The 19,755-nt window shown below is 34.9% G+C and overlaps 1 protein-coding gene across 1 annotated transcript in view; it reads left to right on the top strand.

Moving 5' to 3' along the window:
* LOC128983685 (succinate--CoA ligase [ADP/GDP-forming] subunit alpha, mitochondrial) overlaps positions 1-19,755 on the top strand; it is a 132,261-nt gene that overhangs the window by 99,276 nt on the left and 13,230 nt on the right. The window contains exon 6 of the mRNA XM_054403087.1: positions 18,225-18,359. Coding sequence (XP_054259062.1) covers positions 18,225-18,359 — 135 coding nt within the window. The remainder of the gene's footprint in view (positions 1-18,224; positions 18,360-19,755) is intronic.

The following is a 19,755-nucleotide window of genomic DNA, read 5'->3' on the forward strand; positions in this document are numbered from 1 at the left end:
GATTGGGTCCAGATAAAATGTTTTCCACAGTTAATTCTTCCTTGCAGCTATTACAATGGTATTTGTCTACAACGACTTTTGCGATGTACCCCGCAACGTATCTGTAAGAATATAAGCAAAAACTTGCCAGAAACGTATTGTACAACAAACAAATAATGCTCAGATTACAAATCTCAAAATAAAAGATGACTTTATAGTTTGTAAATGAAATAAAATTTATTAATGAGAAACAATGTGAAATATACTTTTTCTTTTTTGAAATTTACTTTCGTGTGAAATGACCTGTTTTGTTGCATGTTCATCATCTGTGAAAATCCATCTTTACATTGTTTATTACGGAAAAATAATGTTTACTATGCAAAAGTCGTGTTAACAAGGTTTTTTTATTTTTTCGATGTTAACAAACAAAGATTTTGAAATGTTTTAATTGGCAACGACCAAAAATGTACAACCAATGTAAATATTAACTTTAAATTGAAGTCATAACTTAAAACATACTACGTGTTTCGTAATGTTCCTAACTGTAATAGATAATGATCCAATGTCTGTTTTTTTTTTTATTTAAAAAAAATAATTAGTCTTTGTAGTGTAGCGAAAAGTGACGTTAAAAACACGAGTGAAAGTGGCACTATAAACACCTGCTTGCTACCATAAGCAAATTAAATTGAAAATAACTTAAAAGTAGTTTTGACAGGTTATCTTTAAAAATATATATATATATACTGTATTTTGAAACATAGTTTGTTCAAATAGTTGATCAATATGAAGAAAAATAGTTCCTCACACGGGAAAAAAGTGTCTGTTCAGCCTTAGTAATGGAAACCCTTTAAGGGGAGTCGCTACTGAAACTAGTGATTTTTAATAAAATCCTTTTAAAAATTATCATATATACTTTTTTAAGTTCATTTAGTCTTAGAAAAAGATTTACTGCCGTTAAAGTAAAAAAAAAAAAAAATTTACATACTTTTTGGAGTTTTTTTAAGTTTTTTGGCGGGAAAAAATGGGTTTTTTTAAATCTCTTATAACTATTTAACTACTGAACCAATTTTATTGTTCGATATCTTATTTTGAAGAGCAAGGAAAGCACATACTTTCTGTGCATACTCATGTTATTTTCTCAATTAGTTTATAAGTTATGGCTTCAAAAATAAGTTTTTGAAAAATTTATAGGTTATAAATTTTTATAAATTTTTTTTCATGTACTTATTTACCCAATTACAATATCCATGCACAGAAAGTTGTTTTATAGTATAAACAATGTGTGGTAAAAATTTCATTCATATAGCTGCAATAGGTTAAAAGTTATAAGAACTTATATATAAAAAAAAACAAAATTTTAAAGTTGCGGAAAACAGCGGTTGAAGTTTATACGTTGGTTTATACTAGGCCTAGTTGATGCCCCAAAAGAGGTGTGCGCGCTTCACTTCAAATGTTTTTTTCACAGTGAAAAAAATATATATTATACCAAATGTTATGTTTTTCTGAAACCTTACAATCCATAGAACAAGATAAAAAAATAATAAAAAAAATCAAGTTTTTTACAAAATTGGTAGTTTTTCAGTAGCGACTCCCCTTAACAAGGTATCGACACTCAACAATGTCATCTGAATATTTTGAGGATGATTGTTTATTATCAAATTCTTCAAACAAAATACAGTAGTGGTTTAGTTAAGAGGTCAAAATACAGCTTTTGCAGATTATGTAATATGCATTCATACTGTATAGGCACTGTATTTTTATTTGTTTTTTGTTTAAACTCAATTAGTTTTTACTCTTTCTCCCCATCATGTTCCGATGTAGAGCTTTGAATAATAATACAATAAATAATTGTGGGTCCCCTGTTTGCATTACTTTAAAAGATTATTATGTCACCTTGCTATTATGATAGTTGAAAGCATAACGAACACCATAAAAGAATCAAAATAAATATAGCTATAAAGAATTCTAAATTCTAGTTTAAATTGTTCAATTAAAAATACCCAACTATTTATTTTGAACACTGCCAATCTATATTACTAATAAGTTACATGAATCTTTTTTTAACAATAAGGCTTTTTTGTTTAAAGATTTAACCCTACATATTATACACCAAAATGTACGTATTGGTGTTAAGATTTGAAAACTGACCTTAATTTTTTTTTTAAGGCCTTTGGGCTCTGTCCCAGAGGCTTTTAAAGTTAACATGTTCTGCTTATGAAGAACATTTCTGTACGTTATGATCACCTGGATAATTTAATTGCTGTTAATTTAGTTGCAATTTAAGGAAACGTGTGCTACAATCATTTACTGACTTGGTTGAAATGGCATTTTTACTACTTGAATTTGGGTTGGCGCAAATATTACAATGAAAAAAACCGAGAAAGCCTTGACAATTTGATATACTAAAAAGAAAACTGAATTAACACTGTGCTGCATCGACTCTCTTAATGTCATCGGAAATTATGACTGTTATTCGTTTTAAAATAAAGCCTGGAATATTCGCAATTGCTCGAATTACGCCAATCTCAAAAGAAAGAACAACGTTTCTTTTGAGTTTCAAACCAAGTAAATCATTGAATGTTACAGTATAACAGTACAGTAAATCAATTAAATTGTACTAGTTGAACCCGTGCGAATTCGCACGAATAATAAATTAGGATATTATAGCAACGTCGTTAGAAGTTGCGTCGTTGTATCGACGTTGGTCTTGAGCTCGATCGTTGGATATACGCATTCAAGTTCTTTTTGCTGTTCAGTAGGAGTATTTTGCAGGACGGAGTTCGTCATGCTGAAAACTTGCGCGTATGGATTAATATCAACCAAATGTTGAGTCAAAATGTGCATGATTTCAGTGCTGCAAGAGCCATTAGCTTTGTTTATCATTCTTTCTTGAACAGCGGTTTCGACGTCGTAGATATAAATTTGGGCATATGTGGGATGCTTCCCTTCTGACGGTTGTAAGGTGCCAATTGAGTGATAAATTGTGTCGTGCACCTTATACGTGAAAGACCCTCCACCATTATGTTCTTCAATTTTAGCTCTAGTGCTGACCATTGCGAGCGCAGAGTTGTACTATCTAATGTTCTCTTTGTAGTTTCTGCTCAAATGATTTGCTCCATTAAGTAGGCTCTGGATATAATAGCTTTCTCGGTGTGGTGGTAGATTCACTTTTCTTTTATGGCAGCAGGATGAAAAACCTTCGTCTCGTCCTCTTTGTTCTTCTTTAAAATGTAGCGCACCAAATTTCTGACATTTTCATGCCATCTAGCCGAGTGAATGCTGCTGAATCCTTGTATTTGTCAGTGTAATTTTGTAAATACACGTTGCCACTAACTGTTCCACTCGTTACGTGTCAATATTTCTTTGTCGTCGGGTCCTTGGCATGTTAAGACGAAAATTAAATGTAAAAATGTTCTCCCGCCGTAAAAACTGTTTACATTTAAAAACCAAACAAAACAGCTGGGATTTGTTTAACTAATGTTTTTTTAACTAATGTATTGACATCTGTTTCAGAATATAATAACATTCAAATCAATCCCAATGTCATCCTTATGGAAGGAACTTTGAGGGCAGCCCACGCCCTTAAAAAGATATTTTTCGAAAATCTAAAGCCAGTTTGCACATCTACACACCTAGACGAACATTTTGGTATATAATATGTGGGGTTAAATCTTAAAACAAAAAAGCCTTATTGTTCACAAAGTTTCATGTCGCGTATTAAATATATAGATATACTGTAGTTAATCTGTTATATCAGCTAAATAAATGTATAAAGGTCATGCGTACTACAATTGCATACTAAATCAGTTTAAATGAGGTATAATATGAAAATAATACGATAATACTTCATTCACATAATATCCACTAGTAAGGTATTAAATGTGTATTTAATAATGTAAATGGAGTAAGTGCACAACAAGTTTTTAACACAAACACGCACACTGCGCCTCTACGATGCTAAAAAATCGAGCAGTAGACACAGTAAACTCAATCCATGAACCGGCAAGTTGCGTTGGGGGAAACAATGCCATTGTTTGCGCTTCCGTTGGTAAAGCAGATTTGTAGGGCTCGCTATTGCCGCTAGGAGCAGCACACTACTTGGCTAAAATCTCCCACGCTAAACTCCATATGGCTGCTTATCTCTTTATATTACTTCATCTATGCTAATATTATAAATGTGAAAGTTTGTGTGTTTGTTTGTTTGATTGTTTGTTTGTTTGTTTGTTTGAAGTTCAATCACGCATTAACTACTGGTCGGATTGTGTTGAAATTTGGTATGATGATAGCTCACATTCCCGATTAACATATAGACATATTCTTACCTCAAAAATCTTTTCGGGCTCCGCCCCAGTGGCTCTAGAGTTTCCCATGTTAACCTTATGAGTATTCATATTTAAAAGGAATAAAATAAATTTGCCAGCTGTTTCAACAACACAATTTGTTTCCATGATATTCAATAGTATTAAAAGTTATACGGTTTACCAACAGGGTGCAGCACCATTAGGTCTTTATACATTTATGACAACAGTTAATTTGAACGAAGCAGCAACAAAAACCAGTGAGAACTTTACTTCTTTCTAAGTTATTGTTTAGGTGAAGTGGTAGAACATTATGGCTATGGTAGAAGTTCTATACTGTAGTATACCGTGAATTATAGTAAACAAAATTTTCTTAAAACATGTCCACTCCCATTGGAAATGCAAAGCACGAGTATGACTGCGATAAGCAATTTATACTCATATGCCAACCCCGTACGAAGGACGGGTACTCGGCTAGTTCATATATATATCTATAAAAGAGGAACTATGTAAGTATGTATATATATATGTGTACTAGCAGAATACCCGTCCTTCGTACGGGGTTGGCATATAAGTATAAAATGCTTATTGTAGTTATACTCGAGCTTTGCGTTTGCAATGGGGGAGGACACGATTTGATAAAATTTGCTTCTTTAAATTTACGGATTTTGTTTGTTGGATTTTGCTTCTTTAAACAAAGTACCCTTTTTAACAAGGGTTACTTTGTTAACTATGTTTTTTGTTTGTATTATATATATACTAGAGAACCCGTGCGGCTCAATGAGCCGCATAGTATGAAACATAACGCCGAGGAAAACGTTAAGCTTAAATTTGAGTAATTCTAGTTATATCTTGGAGTTTTTTAAACACTTGTTAGAAAGTAATCTTAAACATCTCTATTTGCGTCGTCAAGGTTTTTAACTGATAAGTTCTAATGAATGCTAAACGATCTGCTTCAATTTGAGTTAACATGTTGCAACAAAGTTTTTCCAGCATTGAGAATTGAAGAAAACTGTTGCCTTACTGGTAACCTGTGTTAAATAATTTTAAGTTGGGTCATTTTATTTCTTTGATTTGAAACATACCCCGAATAAAACAAATTTTCTCCGTAGAGAATCCTGAATAGTGGGGTGATATCAACCATTTCAATGTGCTCCATTTTCACCCACAAACTCTGGGTTACCAACTGGACAGCCATAATCTGCTTTGAATAGGCTAAAGCACCTACACTAATGAATGTTGGTTAACATATTTTGACGTGTTGTCTGTCAGTCACTGTATATGCCCCGCATCAGAGTGTTCTCACGTTGTTTAGTGGAGTTCCTCTTAATACCAGTCCCAAAGTTTTGAAAGTATGGATTCATTTGTCGAAATAGGTTGGAAAACTATTGTAGCTATAAGATTTGGATAGCAATTTTCATTTTCTCTTTTTGAACAGCGTATATCATTTGCCTCTCCTGAATCATAAAAAAACTTTACCATAACTACTCGATCGTTTAATACATAAACACAAATTCCTTCACTTATGTTTGGTCTAATATTGCCATTAAAACTGTCAATAGCAAATGGAAATGAGTTTTCGAAACTTGTTATTTTTGACTTGAAATGTTTGGATTGTGTTGGTGAATTCAGTCAAAAAACTTTGTATAATTTTCTCTGAGGAACTGGCGACATAACCTAGAAGTAAACAATCCATTTGCCTTTTTTCTCAATAATTGAAGTAGAGCGAGTAATACAAAAGTTTACAATAAAAAAACTACTTGAAACAATCTTACTACTTGAAATTATCAAAGTCAAAGCATTATTATAGTTTGTACTAAATGTTTTGAAATATCTCGATCCTTTAGTGTCAGAGGTAAACATTTCTTGCATGCATTCATTTAATCTGACATTAGGCAAGTTTACTTTACCACCTTAACAACACTAAGTGCTTCGTATATTTTTTCACTTCCAAAGTAAGTGGCATGGCAGAACTGGCAAACATTATTCATCTCACCAAGTGAATGTGTATTTCTAATGGGGAAAACCCGACCTTTGAGAGGGTCTCACACTCTTAAGAGTAGGAATTTTAAAATTCTAAAACCTTATTGCAAAACTACATATTGAGAAGAATCTTTTGACACCTTAAACGTTAAAATTGGTCCATAAATAAGGGAGGAGTTGTTGCGTTAACAAAAAACGGCTTCACGTATTATATATATAGATAGATAGATATATGTGTGTGTGTCCGTTAGCTTGATAACTCGAGCAAAAATGATCCGATTTTGATGAAATTCTGTACAAACGTGTAAACCTACATTTATTCAAACAAGTTCGTGAGCCAGCAAGATCGGACTATGGGAACAGGGGTTTATGGGTTAAAAATTGGTTTTTCCTATTTTTTACCCTATATGGAGCGTTGTTGTATGCCTAACGGTTACAGAGATAATTTAAAAAAAATTTAAATCTAAAATTCCCATGTTATTCTTATGGAAAATACAGTAGAGAGTCTAAAATCCGAACGTAAAAAATCCAAAACGTCAAAAATCCTAACCGGTCCTGAGGGTTTTAAAATATTGAATTAGTACAGAGACAACAGATGTTTTACAATTTCGCTGGCCAAACAGTCGGCGCCTGGCAGGGAAATGAGTGAACGCGCCGAGCCAGCAGGGACGTATTTAAGTATCTACCGCCTCTAGGCAACAAAGTTTGCCCCACCCCCTTCCACTTTTCAGCGCACTCCCCAACCTAACTAATATCACCCCAATAGCCAATACATGCCCTGTCAGCTGATTTTGTAGAAAAATAATCGGTATTATTGCATGCTGCATCAACAAATTTAATAACTTTTTTGACTCCTTTTAACGGACGTTTTTTGCGCCGTTTTTATGCAAAACATTCTGACTTGGATAGGCCTACACGGAATGCAACTTTTTTTTTATCTAATCAGTATTTTTACATTCCCATTTTGCGGCGTGAAACTGCACACAAAATTGTCTGTATACAATGGTTCTTATAACGATTTTCATTGAACACTTTTAGTCAGATCTACTTGAGAGATGTGCTATTGGCTTTGATTAAAAATGAAAGAAATATGTTTACTTATAAATTTTTTTTATTTACAAAAAACACATGAATCGCAAAGAAAAAGTTACGTACTTTTACTGAACGAATAATATACAATTTTAAATTAGTTAAGTTTGTTACAGTAGTAAGTATTATTTGTACACACTTTCCTTCTTGATTTAAACCTAGCAAAAGAATCTTTCAGCTAGCGCTTTCGCTGCGTAGTGGCGTATGAAATAAACAGAGAGGAGTGTTTTCTTTGTTTGCCACTACATACGTACATAGTGGCCGGCTCGGCAACCCCCTCCCACGGCGCGCCGGTCCGCCAGACCAATAGGGCAGCACAGGAAACTCACATTAATTTTTGTAATAAACTATTGACGTTAGTAATTTAATTTGTTCTGAAATAATCTGTAATATTAAAACGAAAAAGTGTTTTTTTATTTCATGATTCTGAATTAACCACTCGACGGATTTTCACGATTTTTGTGTTGAAAGAAATATAATTTTGAGAACTAGGGAATGTCGAAGCCATAATTTTAGTTTAGGGTCCCAGTTTTTTAGAAATTAAGTTTTAATTTTTAAAAAGTCTAGCAGCCGACGCTAAGATTCTAAACTAGCTTTTGGCATAAAATAATTTGCTTAACATAACAGCTGTAAACATTCAGCTTTTGTGTCACAAATTCAGCATTTGGATAAAAATGTAAAGACATACTTAGGGTTGACTTATTTATACTATGTGTAATGCTAATCATTGATACGTTCAATTCTTCTGTAAGAGGATGACAGATTAATTAAATATCCATAGTAAAATACTAGGATGTTCAAATTATTTTTTAAAGCAATCTTTTTAATCTTCGATTTGTTTTAGAGCAATATAATTTGTTTTAACAGCTGGTTAAATAAAAACTATGGAACTATGAGGTTATTTTATTTACTGTCATTTTGTCATTGATTATAGGAAATAAGTAAGATTAGTAGAGATAATTAGACCACAGTTTAAAATAGTTTAGACCAAAATTAATTAAACCACAGTACAAATTGAGGCTCTGTACACGAGTCTTAATAAAAAAGGATAAATGCAAATTATTTTACTGCTCTACTTTTCAAGGAAAGATTAGAAAAATAACAATATTACATTTTTTAATTCTTTATGGTAGCTTTCTGTTTACAATTAATGTTTGTCTGCTTTAACTTTGTTTGGATTGGCCCCGGAAATATTGATGTCATAAAAAGAAGATGAAGAATAATCAGGAATCACGATTTTAAATTACCACCACAACCTCAGCCGGGTTTTATACAAAGATAAACAGATGGATGACATAGATTGAACACAACGTCAACTAACATTGACCTAGGATACTGCAATTAGACAAACCATCCTTTTATGAAATCGTGTTCAGTTGTGGTTACGCTTGGGGCTTCCTATATCAGCGCCCCCAAACGTGAAAATATCACTTTTATTTCAACTATGAATATATTGTAGTTTAAATTAACTAATATGGGAAATTACGATGTACATTTATTCAATGAGGGTGGGTAATTATCAAGGATAGAACTGATAACGGTATGGATAATAAACAGTGACAATTACGTCATTAGCTTTACTAGTGTGTTTACTTTTTATATTCCTGCTACATGTGACCAGTTCTTTTTTTTTAATGAATGTTATTTGAACCAAACAGCGGTTTCAAAACAAACTGTTATTGTTTTTACTTTTCTTTGTTTACACTTATTTATTTAGCAATAATGCAGTGAAATTGATATAAAGGATAGGTGTGCATTAGTTTTGATGTTAGGACACCAAAGTTAAATTATGAGTACTAAGAATTTTATTGGATATTATCGTTTTATTTAAGGTCGTTTCTATTCAGACCTACTGGAAATTGTGTATAGTAGTTGTATTGTGGTGATAATAATTATGGAAGAGGCAGGTATGCTATGGAAGGTGGTATCGTTGACTAGGTCTATACACTTCTCAATTGACTATTACTCTCTCTCACTGTAGGCTACTTATTATCAGTGTGCGTCTGTGCGAATCGGCTGCAAATCTCACTTCAACGCTTTTCACATCGTAAAAATTGCATAATTGCCGTTTTATTGTAAAATTATCGGATTTAAAATGCATATCGTAAAGGCCTATGATGGAATAAAAACATATTCGGTCACACAACATTTGTTTACAAGAGGATTTTTCACACTGCATGAAACTTTGTCTCTATATGTGTAAACTAGCTGATCTGAATTGTACACGGTTTTAACTGACTACTGAATTCCCGTACGTAGGACGGGCTAACACCTCGTTTTATACTTAAGGAAAATATTTCAAATGGCTGTTTTGCCGTTCCCAGAATTATTTGCTAAACATGTTTTTAGATAACAACCTCATTTTTTATTTTTTTACCCTCAAAATTTTGCCGCCCTAGGCACCCGCCTAGTCCGCCTATTCGGAAATATGTCCCTGCGAGCCAGGCTGTGCTTTGTTCGTTTCCATTGTATAAACTCTACATATTTTTTCAAGAAACAAATTACAGTTATGTAACGAAAATACCTAAGTACAAAAATCATTATTTTTATTTCATTCACTGTATCCTAGAACTGTATTTTTAATACTGTAGCTCTAATTATGTGTCTATTAGGCATTTCTAGGCTTTGTTTGAAAATCCATTCAAATCGGTAATCTGAACTACCTACAGGCCCAATTGGTTCGGAGTTCGCTGGTTTATGGATATATTTTATTTTAATCAAATTTTGCTTTTCTATTTATTTCATACCAAGCTATCAACATTTCAATAAAAAAAAACACACCTCAACACATTCCCTGTAGTAGCAAACCTAAGTACTCATTAAAATTAATGTTATTTAAATTGGAAGTAAATCTGACACTTTTAAGGGAATATTTTAGTATAAATCCAGCCAGGTAAATGGAAATTCGCTTAGTCTGCAGGTTTACTGTGGCGGGGGTATTTACTTATATCTGTGTTAATAAAGCAGCGGCTACACTTGCCTGATTCGGTCCGGTTCAGTTCAGCCCGAATTTGTGTTGGGTGGCTACACTTGTACGAATCGTTTCGGTCCGGTCCGGTCCGGCCATAAGAGGTAGCTACACTTGTACAATATTGTGTACAATATCATGTTTTTAATTAAAAAAAACATAAAAACTTTACATGTTACATGTTTAATGTTGTTTTTATCACCATCAGAATGAAAAAACAACACTGCTTGTTAATGATGTCAGGTCTATTTTCACAACTCTGCAACCTAATTTGCTATAACACCTAACATGTACTGTATAAATAAATGTTTGCAAATAAAAATTATTATTGATATTCCTTTTAAATGATCTATCAATTAGTTTAGAAACTTTAAAATTTGTATACCCATTTCAAACAATGTAGAAGCAACTTGTATATATTATCTTTTAGATTTATACTCCTATTTCAAACAATGAAGTAGCAGTATATAATACATCAATACTTATTACCTTATTACCTTCTTCTTCACCAAGACCAGCAATGCCGGATAGGTTGTGTCAATTGAATTAATAAAAATAAAATAAAATACTGACTGATACGCTTGTATCTTACTATTTACATATATGTACACGTAACTTATGGCGGTGGATGTAGCCTCAATTTAGTTTCGGTTTAGTTTTTAAAAAACTCATCCAGGCTATAGAGTGGCCTTTCTACTAGCCATGCCTTCAACACTTTGTCAAACTTCCTTGTTTCAAGGTTCTTGATTTCTTGGGGCAAATTGTTGTAAATCTTGAGCGCTATGGTCGGGAAAGCATTTTTAGTTTTAGAGAGCCTGCAAAAGGGAAGGTCTATTTCCTGATTATGTCTTGTTCTGTACGTATGGACTGTATTTCTGGTCGGAAAATTTTGAATATTGTTTTTTACATATGATGCACATAGGAGAACAAAGTGGCTGTAAACTGTTAAAATTTTTGTTTCTATAAAAAGAGGCTTGCAGTGGTCCAATCGTTTTCTAAACGTTATTATCCTGATAGCCTTCTTTTGCTCTAGAAGAACTTCATGGCAGTTAGGCGCATGCCCCCAAAGCAGCAGGCCGTAGCTTAGCACGCTATGGAAGAGGGCGTGATAGACGACCAGTAGGTATTGTGGTGTTACCAGCTTAGACAGCTTTCTTAGCAGACACACAACTCTCGATAACCTTCTGCATACAACTTCAATATGCTCAGACCATGTCAGTTTGGGGTCAATCGTGAAACCAAGCAGATTAACTTTAGTTTCAATCTGAGGATGTCTAGTTAAGGTGCACACGATCTTTTGTGTCTTACCCTCGTTCAGCTTGAATTTATTGGCTGAGAACCATGTCTTGGCTTCCTCGAAAAGAATTTCAGCGTTGTCGAGAGCTTGAGCAGGAGTAGAACCTGTTGACAAAATTGTAGTGTCGTCTGCAAATCTTAGTGCTGAGCCACTCAAGTCAAGGTCATTGATTGAGACCAGAAATAGAATTGGTCCCAGTACCGATCCCTGAGGAACGCCATGTTGGATTGGCAAAGGTTTTGACTGAGCACCGCTAAGTGATATCACTTGCTGCCTATTTTCCAGGTAGGACTTAATGGACAAGAGAGCAACGCCCCCCACCCCGTAACGTTCAAGTTTCTCTGTCAAGATGCTGTGAGATATACAATCAAAAGCTTTGCTTAAGTCGCACAGCGTCAAGGCCAGCGAGTCAGATGCTTCAAAAGCCGCTTGCACTCTGTTGACCAGTTCTGTAACAGCAGTTGTTGTCGAATGGCTCCTTCTGAACCCGTGCTGCAAGTTTGAGAACAGATTTCCAGATTCAAAGTGATTTACCAGCTGATCTTTAATGACAGACTCAAAAACTTTACTAAAGACAGGTATCAACGAGATAGGCCGATAGCTGTTTAAGTTGGACGGGTCACCCTTTTTGAATATGGGAACCGTACGAGCCACCTTTAGAATATTGGGAAAGGCCCCTACTTTTAAGCATTTGTTGATGACCGTAGCTAGGGGATATGCAATTTCACACACCACTGCCTTAAGGACTATTGTTGTCATTCCATAAATATCTTGACTACTTGTAGGTCTTAGCCCTGAAACTAAATTAACTATATACACAGAATCTACTGGTTTCCATTCCGTCAAGCTAACATGAGACATCAGTTGACTTATACTATTCAGGGGATTCAGATCTGTATTCGGAATACTATTTACAATTTCATTGACATTGTCAAGCAGGAACTTGTTAAACTCATCCGGGCTAGCGTTGCTCAACATGGTTTTGGATTTGGTTTTCCCCCTGGACTCATTTACAAGGGACCAAGCTGCCTTACAGGGATTTAAAGCAGTTTCAATTTGATTAACATTGAACAACTTTTTGGCCTCATCGACTTTAAGTTTATAGGAGTTCTTAGCTTTACTGTACATAAGACGAAGTCGTTCTTTTCTGTATTGACAGGAGGCCGATAGGTATCTATCTCTTAAGGCTAAGACTAAATTCTTATACCTAGCCAGATCAGGTGTATACCATATCTTAACATCTGACTTTCCCTGTTTAACCTTAGCTAACTTAGGCCTATTGGATGAATTTCTCACTGTCTTAGAAGGGAAGTGATGGTTAAAACTATCATTGACTAGATTAAAAAATTGCTTAAAACACTCTTCAGGATCACTAACCTGTAAGACGCAGGTCCAGTCAATCTGTGATAGGCTTTCTCTGAAATGTGGAAGGTGATCCTCTTTAATTAATCTAAAGCTTCGTGCATACTCTAGGTGCCATGCAGGGAAAATTGGAGTGCTACTCACCAAGCTGTCGTATGTACTCATTATCACTGCTCCATGGTCCGCAATCAGAGGCTCCGTCACCTCAACCTCGTAGTCCCACAGGTCCAGGTTCGTTGCAATCGTGTCCAGACATCGATCTCCCCTTGTCGGTGCTACGCTGGTAATAAATAGGCCGTGTGCTCGTAGTATGTTTGCGAAGGTTCTTGTGTGGGCTTCGTCACAATTTAGGGCGATGTTAAAATCTCCTCCCAGTATTATTGTTTTATTCAAACTTGAAAAGTCGGAGAGACAGGTGTCCAGCCCTTCAAAGAAATTGCCAATGTGGCCATTTGGAGATCGACATATGCTCAGAATTATTATTGATGTTTCTAATAGTTCAATGCCAGTCACTTCGAGGTCTAGATCGACACAATAACTTTCCAAATCAAGGGGTTTTATTGCTAGGTCTTCATTTGCAAAGATAGCCACACCTCCACCTAGACGTAATCTTCTGCAGTAGCATGCCACTAGCTGAAAGTTTTCAAATTTAGAGTAGAAATCAATTTCCTCTTCCGCCAACCAATGCTCACTTATACATAGGATGTTAAGATATGACTCAGAGCAGAAGACTGGCATCAAATTGAATTTAGTCCTTAGACATTGTACATTTAGAAAGGCTATTTTATTTACATTAGATTTATTTACATTTGTGAGGTCACTAGACTTTGGATTTAGTTGGAGATTACCTTGACTTGGTTTAGGCCTAGGCCTAGTCTCCCTTGACTCTCTGACACTGTTTTCCCCGAGGCTATTCTGAATAAAAAACGTTTGATCGTAACATTTTTTGGCCAAACTGAACTGTTGAGAAATTCTTCCTTAGCGGCAAAGTCTACTCCTATCTTGAAACTATCACTGATCCCTTTCGTTTCGAGCTTCTCCACTTCACAACCAACGTTGGGGAAGTTTTCAATCACAAATTGTTTAACTGCATCAACTGATGTTCCACTTTTAACTTTGCCTAGGTGAAACCAGGCTTTCTTCGTCCCTGATATAAAATCACTGTGTTTACCCGAACCAATTACAACTTTCCGAGTGTTTTTATTAAACTGTGACTGTCTAACTTTCTGTTCAAGATGGCGAGTCGCTGTTCCCTTAGCCATTCCTACTTGTGTTCGTTCTGGTTGAAACTTCTTCTGCTTCTCGCTCGTCTGCATAAGTGCTGGATCTTTGCTCTTCTTTGTTTCGTCTGCTGTAGACCTGTTTGTACCAACTGCAGTTACATTTGCGTAGCTCTTGTTATTATTTTTATTTCCTCTTACTTCTTTCCATTCATTGCTGCTTGCATTTTCAGCACCAATTGAGTTTCCAAGCGTAACCATATTATTTATTTCTTCCTGGTTTCCCTCCGAATGTTTTGGGACAGAGGAAGCCATGTTGTGACTTGTCAGGGTTTCGTAGTTGCTATGAAGCCCAGCACCCAAACCATCATTTTGTCCTGAGTTATCCGCCTGGGCGTGGTTGTGGTTACTTAACATGTAAATTAAATTATTCATTGGTTATATATTTTTAACAAAAATTGCCTCAACTGCAAGAAAGAAGAAAATAACATTTATTTTTTAAGACATTCTTTCCTATTTTTATAACTGTTAAAATAACTAAATAGCTAAATTACAACAAGTTTTGAGTTGAACTTAATATAAAAAGATCATAAACAAATCAATCAACATATCACAATTTTAGGGCCTGTTGACTGGCTTCATGGCTGCAAGCAAAAGAAGAAAATAAAAATTCTATGTTTCCACCATGCAATATGCATCATTTATTCCCTGCCTCCTAACCTCCTAAGTATAAAACCCTCACACTTGCAATAGCATTATTAGTTACATCATCATAAATACATAATTGATCTATTATTGACATTAGTAGGCCTACAGCTTTACATAAGAATTTTGTTATAGGGCCTAAAATAGTAATATGCCCATGCAACATGACAACTGTAGAACTCATTGAAGAATATATGTTGTTTAAACTGATTAGCTATAAAACTCAAAAACAGCAATTAACACACACATTGTTTATGGTTGTATTTTTTAGTAAGTACTCTATAAATTCCATATCATGTCATACCCTAGGCCTCTGACACCTTTCAAAATTAATTTCAGAAACGGTGAGGTCCGAGAAATTTGGGTGCAAACTTCTTACACTACGAGAAGCATCTTCTAAAACTAGGGCTAACTGAGTAAACATTGAGCTAGTATGACAAGTTTTGCATGAAAATCATAAATTAACAATCGATGAAATTGTACTCGCTCAAGGTTTATGTAATTAACGGATGTTGAAGGACGTCTACTATGAGGGTCATCGTCAATGCTCACAGTCTTCACAAAACCGTTTGTGCTACTCATAAACTGGACTTTTCGCTCTTTTTCACCCAGTGGCGTCATTTCACCAAATCCTTGGGGGGGGGGGGGGCAAACACTGGGGGGTACGGAATACCCCCCAGCAAACCGGAGGGGGGAGGTTCGGGGAAATTTCTAGAAAATTTTGCAGTTTTTTAAAAAAAGAGGGGTTTAAGCTTATTTTAATTGTCAAAAGCACTTCGAATAAAAACAAAATTATGAGTCAAATTTATTTGAATTCAGGCAGAAAATTAATGAAACTAACAATTATTGATAACAGACAGAAACATAATAATATGTTGGTAAGTTAGTCATCTAAGAAACTTGATCAATAGTTTCATGGTGTATTAATATTATTTTTGTTATTAGATTTATGACCAAATTCTCTTGTACAACATTTAGACCTATATAGCAATGAATACGGTTGTATTCATTGCCTATAGTTCATAACAGTTTAATTTGGTTTTTAAATAAAACATAAGTATTTAAGTACTTAAAAGCAAATAAAATTTTATTATTTATTAGTTATCAATAAAATAATTTGACACAATTAATTTGAATGTGCTACTGAGACACTAAAAAATAATATTTTTGTTTCAAATTACTGTAGAAGAATAGGCAATATTTTTGTCTGCCGTGCTTTTTAGGATTTGACAGGAGAAAATATTTGTATATTAGCTAGTAAAGCATTTTTTTCTCTCTAGCCCAGGAACCAGGGGGGGGCAAATGCCCCTCCCCTGCCCCCCCCCCAAATGACACCCCTGTTTCTCCTCAATTTTTTTCAATCGCCTCTTTTCCATAAGCTTGAATTAACATCTCATGAGTCTCACTAGGTGGTTTTTTTTTTAAGTTAAACACAGAACTTAATGTTCGCACCCTGTTTGTGAAATGCCATTTTACTATGCAGATACACGACCGACAGTAGTCGACATTGTAGACTTGCAGATACATGAAAAGCGCTTTCCAATGCTGCGCTTTCCCCAGGAGTCGTACCAACTACTGAAAGGTGAATTTCCCGCTGGCAATCACATTAAATGTTTACACAAATTCATCCTGGGAATTGTTTGACTGAAGTAGTATATCATATCTAAATAAAAAATGTGAGTTTATTCTGTGGAAATACAAACAAATGTAATTGAAATAGTTTTCCGGCAAACTATCCTTGAACTGTTTTAGTTTTAACTTTTGTGTTGTTAAATTAACCTCAAACTCTGTGAGGAATTTGTCCGGCAAAATACAATAAGAAAATTTAATCAAATAAATAAAATTGAAATCAGTTTATTAAAAAAGAACAATAATTACAGAATATACATATATTTTTTTTCAATTAAAAGTACCTACATAACTTTAGACAACTAAATAAGAATAACTCTAAAATAAAAAATTTAATAAAGGAATGGTATAATGTAGAAAACAAACTAAAACTAAGAATAGAATATAGTAAAATGACTACATAATACACTTAAAGCTGCCAACAGTAATTCAGTTAACCTTTAAACAAGGTGACACATTGAAGGGGAGATACTAGATGTAGATTCATAGGTACAACTTAACTAGACTCATAGATTCATAGATTCAACTAGATTCATAGATACAACTAGACGTAGATTCATAGATACAACTAGGCATAGGTAGGCTACAGCTAGACATATATACAACTAGATGTAGATGACACAGAGGTATGAGATCAAACTTGACGCTGCTAGAGTACCTGTCAAGTTGTATCTGCAGATTTTGGATGAGGTACAGTTTGATGCCTGACGCCAAAAAACAGGAGGTAAAACTAAATGGCAACCCAATGGATTTAATCCCTAATAACTTTTACTGTACGGAAAATGAATACAAAGGTCATTTTAGCCCGTAGGGAAGTCACAACTTCAGCTGGGTCATAGTAGAAGTAAAATCCAAAAGTATGTCGGGCGAAGTTGATGAGCAATAGCTAGTGGTTCAGGGAAAAAACTTGCAGTCTTATTTTTTTTGTTTTAATTTACTATTAACACATTCAGTGCGGCAGGCATTCCAACAGGCGCTCGCCAATGGCGGCGCGGTACCGTAACAGCGAACACAATTGGCATTCAAATATTTAAATCTGACGAATAACAAAAGGGCAGCGGCGATTGTACTACGTTAGCCCGAGATTGGACGTAGTTCCCTAAAACACCCACAGGCAGCAGAACTGCCTGGATCAGTAGTCAGTGGCTTTGTAATATGACTTGAAGAGAGAAAATCCCCGAAACCGGGGCAAAAGCATTGTCAGATGGGATTTTACGGGAAATTTTAGTACCAACCTACACCAAAATAAAGCTCACATTCTAAGCTACAGGCTAGCAACAATTTTAACGTTCCCCGGCAATGGCTGTGCTCATACTGAACTAATGTAGTAGGGGTTGAGCAACTACATCAATTGATGAAGGCCGCTTGAGGCGCGACTACATCAATTGATGTAGTCAGCACTGAACGTGTTAAATACATTTTTATTGAATAAAGGTTTTCAGTGAATATATTTCCTGGGGAAAACTAACTAAGTCCACCTATGATAGTAAAAACAGTTCATCTTTAAATTAATGCAATAAACATATAAAAAACATATTTACCAGTAGGTACCTATCAAACATGACTCTTTTAGGTATGTTTTAAACTTGTTTTGGTCTCCTGAAAAGTTTTAGTCTTGTGACTCTGTTGGTTTTAAACCTGTGACCTTCATATAGTTCAGAATATTTTTACAATAACAAAATTGTTGTTTGCAGGGTCCTAAGGCCAAACCTGTGGTATCGTTCATTGCTGGTCTGACAGCTCCCCCGGGACGTAGGATGGGCCATGCTGGGGCTATCATCTCTGGTGGCAAGGGAGGCGCCCAGGACAAGATAAATGCCCTTGAAAAGGTAAGACACAGAAAGCATCGAAACCATCTCAGTAATTAGTTAATAGGTTATTGTTATTAATAATTGTAAATATTGCATTTAGTTGTCCCTAAAGATAATTAAAATTACCAAGCTTTTTATAGTTTAGCTGCTGAGTAGAAACTTTTAACCCTGTATTACAAAAATACCTCTGCAGCAGCAAACCTGCAGACTAAGCAAATTTCAACTTGTCTGATTACATTTTTACTAAAACTAGAGGTCGTCCAGTGGTCGAAAAATCGACCATAAATATATTGTACAGTTGGATTTTTTAGCTAGAAGCGGTTGAAGTATGGTGGAATATCTTTGCGGATGAACATTTTTGGCTATAGGCTGTAGTGAGTGTGAACCATAGTAGTACGGTAATATAGATAGTAATAGATAGTAGTAACATCGATGGTGTTAGCATTGACTATTGGATACAGAAGAAGACATCCCATTTATATGGATCAGCTGTCGCCAATTTTTTACTGACAAAGAATGTAGTTTTGTGAGCCAGTCGCAGAATGTGCTAGTGTCTAAAATTCTATCTTCTACCTTATTTTTTATTACTCACATAGTTGACGGGTCATTACAGTTACTATAGCTCATAATAAGTCGGTCCATCAGTTTGACTTGGTAAAAACCGTTGTGTAATCGACAGAAGTCAGTAATTTAGATCAGTGCAATCTGTTGGTGGCTCACATCAACTAAGACAAATTTGATTTTGATTAAAAACCTGGCTACAACCAAGGCCACACTAAAAAACAGGCCGTAATGCTCGTTAAGCATGACGTCACGATAGAAGACGGCAATGATGTAATGTTTGCCGTTTGTGATCAGCTGCTTGTGTTAATCTTTCCTTGGAAAATAAATAAATAAATAAAACCTACGTCATTGCCGTCTTCTATCATGACGTCATGCTTGACGAGCATTACGGCCTGTTTTTTTTAGTGTGGCCTTGCTACAACTTTAACATGGGGATGGAATGTCTAAGGTGTAAGGTTATATACATCGATGGTGCAATCATGTGTTCAATGTTCCCATGTCAATTTTTGAGGACAAATCAAAACAAACAAACTGGCATGTTGTCAATTAGGGACAATGTTGTATTACTTACGAAAGAAATTTAATTTAAGATTCAAATAAATTAATTTAGTATGTCATTGTCTGATTTGTTAGAAAACATTCAGTTTTTAGGCTACTGCATTTTATAAACCAAACTCGAATCTTGCTTCCTTGGCCTATCGTTTAACGTTTTCCGAATCGTAAATAATCATTATGTCCCAACAGTTTATTATATTCTATTAATATAATGATCAAAATTAATCTTGCAAGAAGATTCAATATTTTAATATCTGCTCATGTTAAATTAATTATTTTCAAAGTAACCATCACT

This window comes from Macrosteles quadrilineatus, unplaced genomic scaffold, assembly GCF_028750875.1.
Source record: "Macrosteles quadrilineatus isolate MER2022 unplaced genomic scaffold, UCM_ALF_1.0 Scaffold_1__1_contigs__length_201487025, whole genome shotgun sequence".
In the NCBI taxonomy this organism is placed as follows: domain Eukaryota; kingdom Metazoa; phylum Arthropoda; class Insecta; order Hemiptera; family Cicadellidae; genus Macrosteles; species Macrosteles quadrilineatus.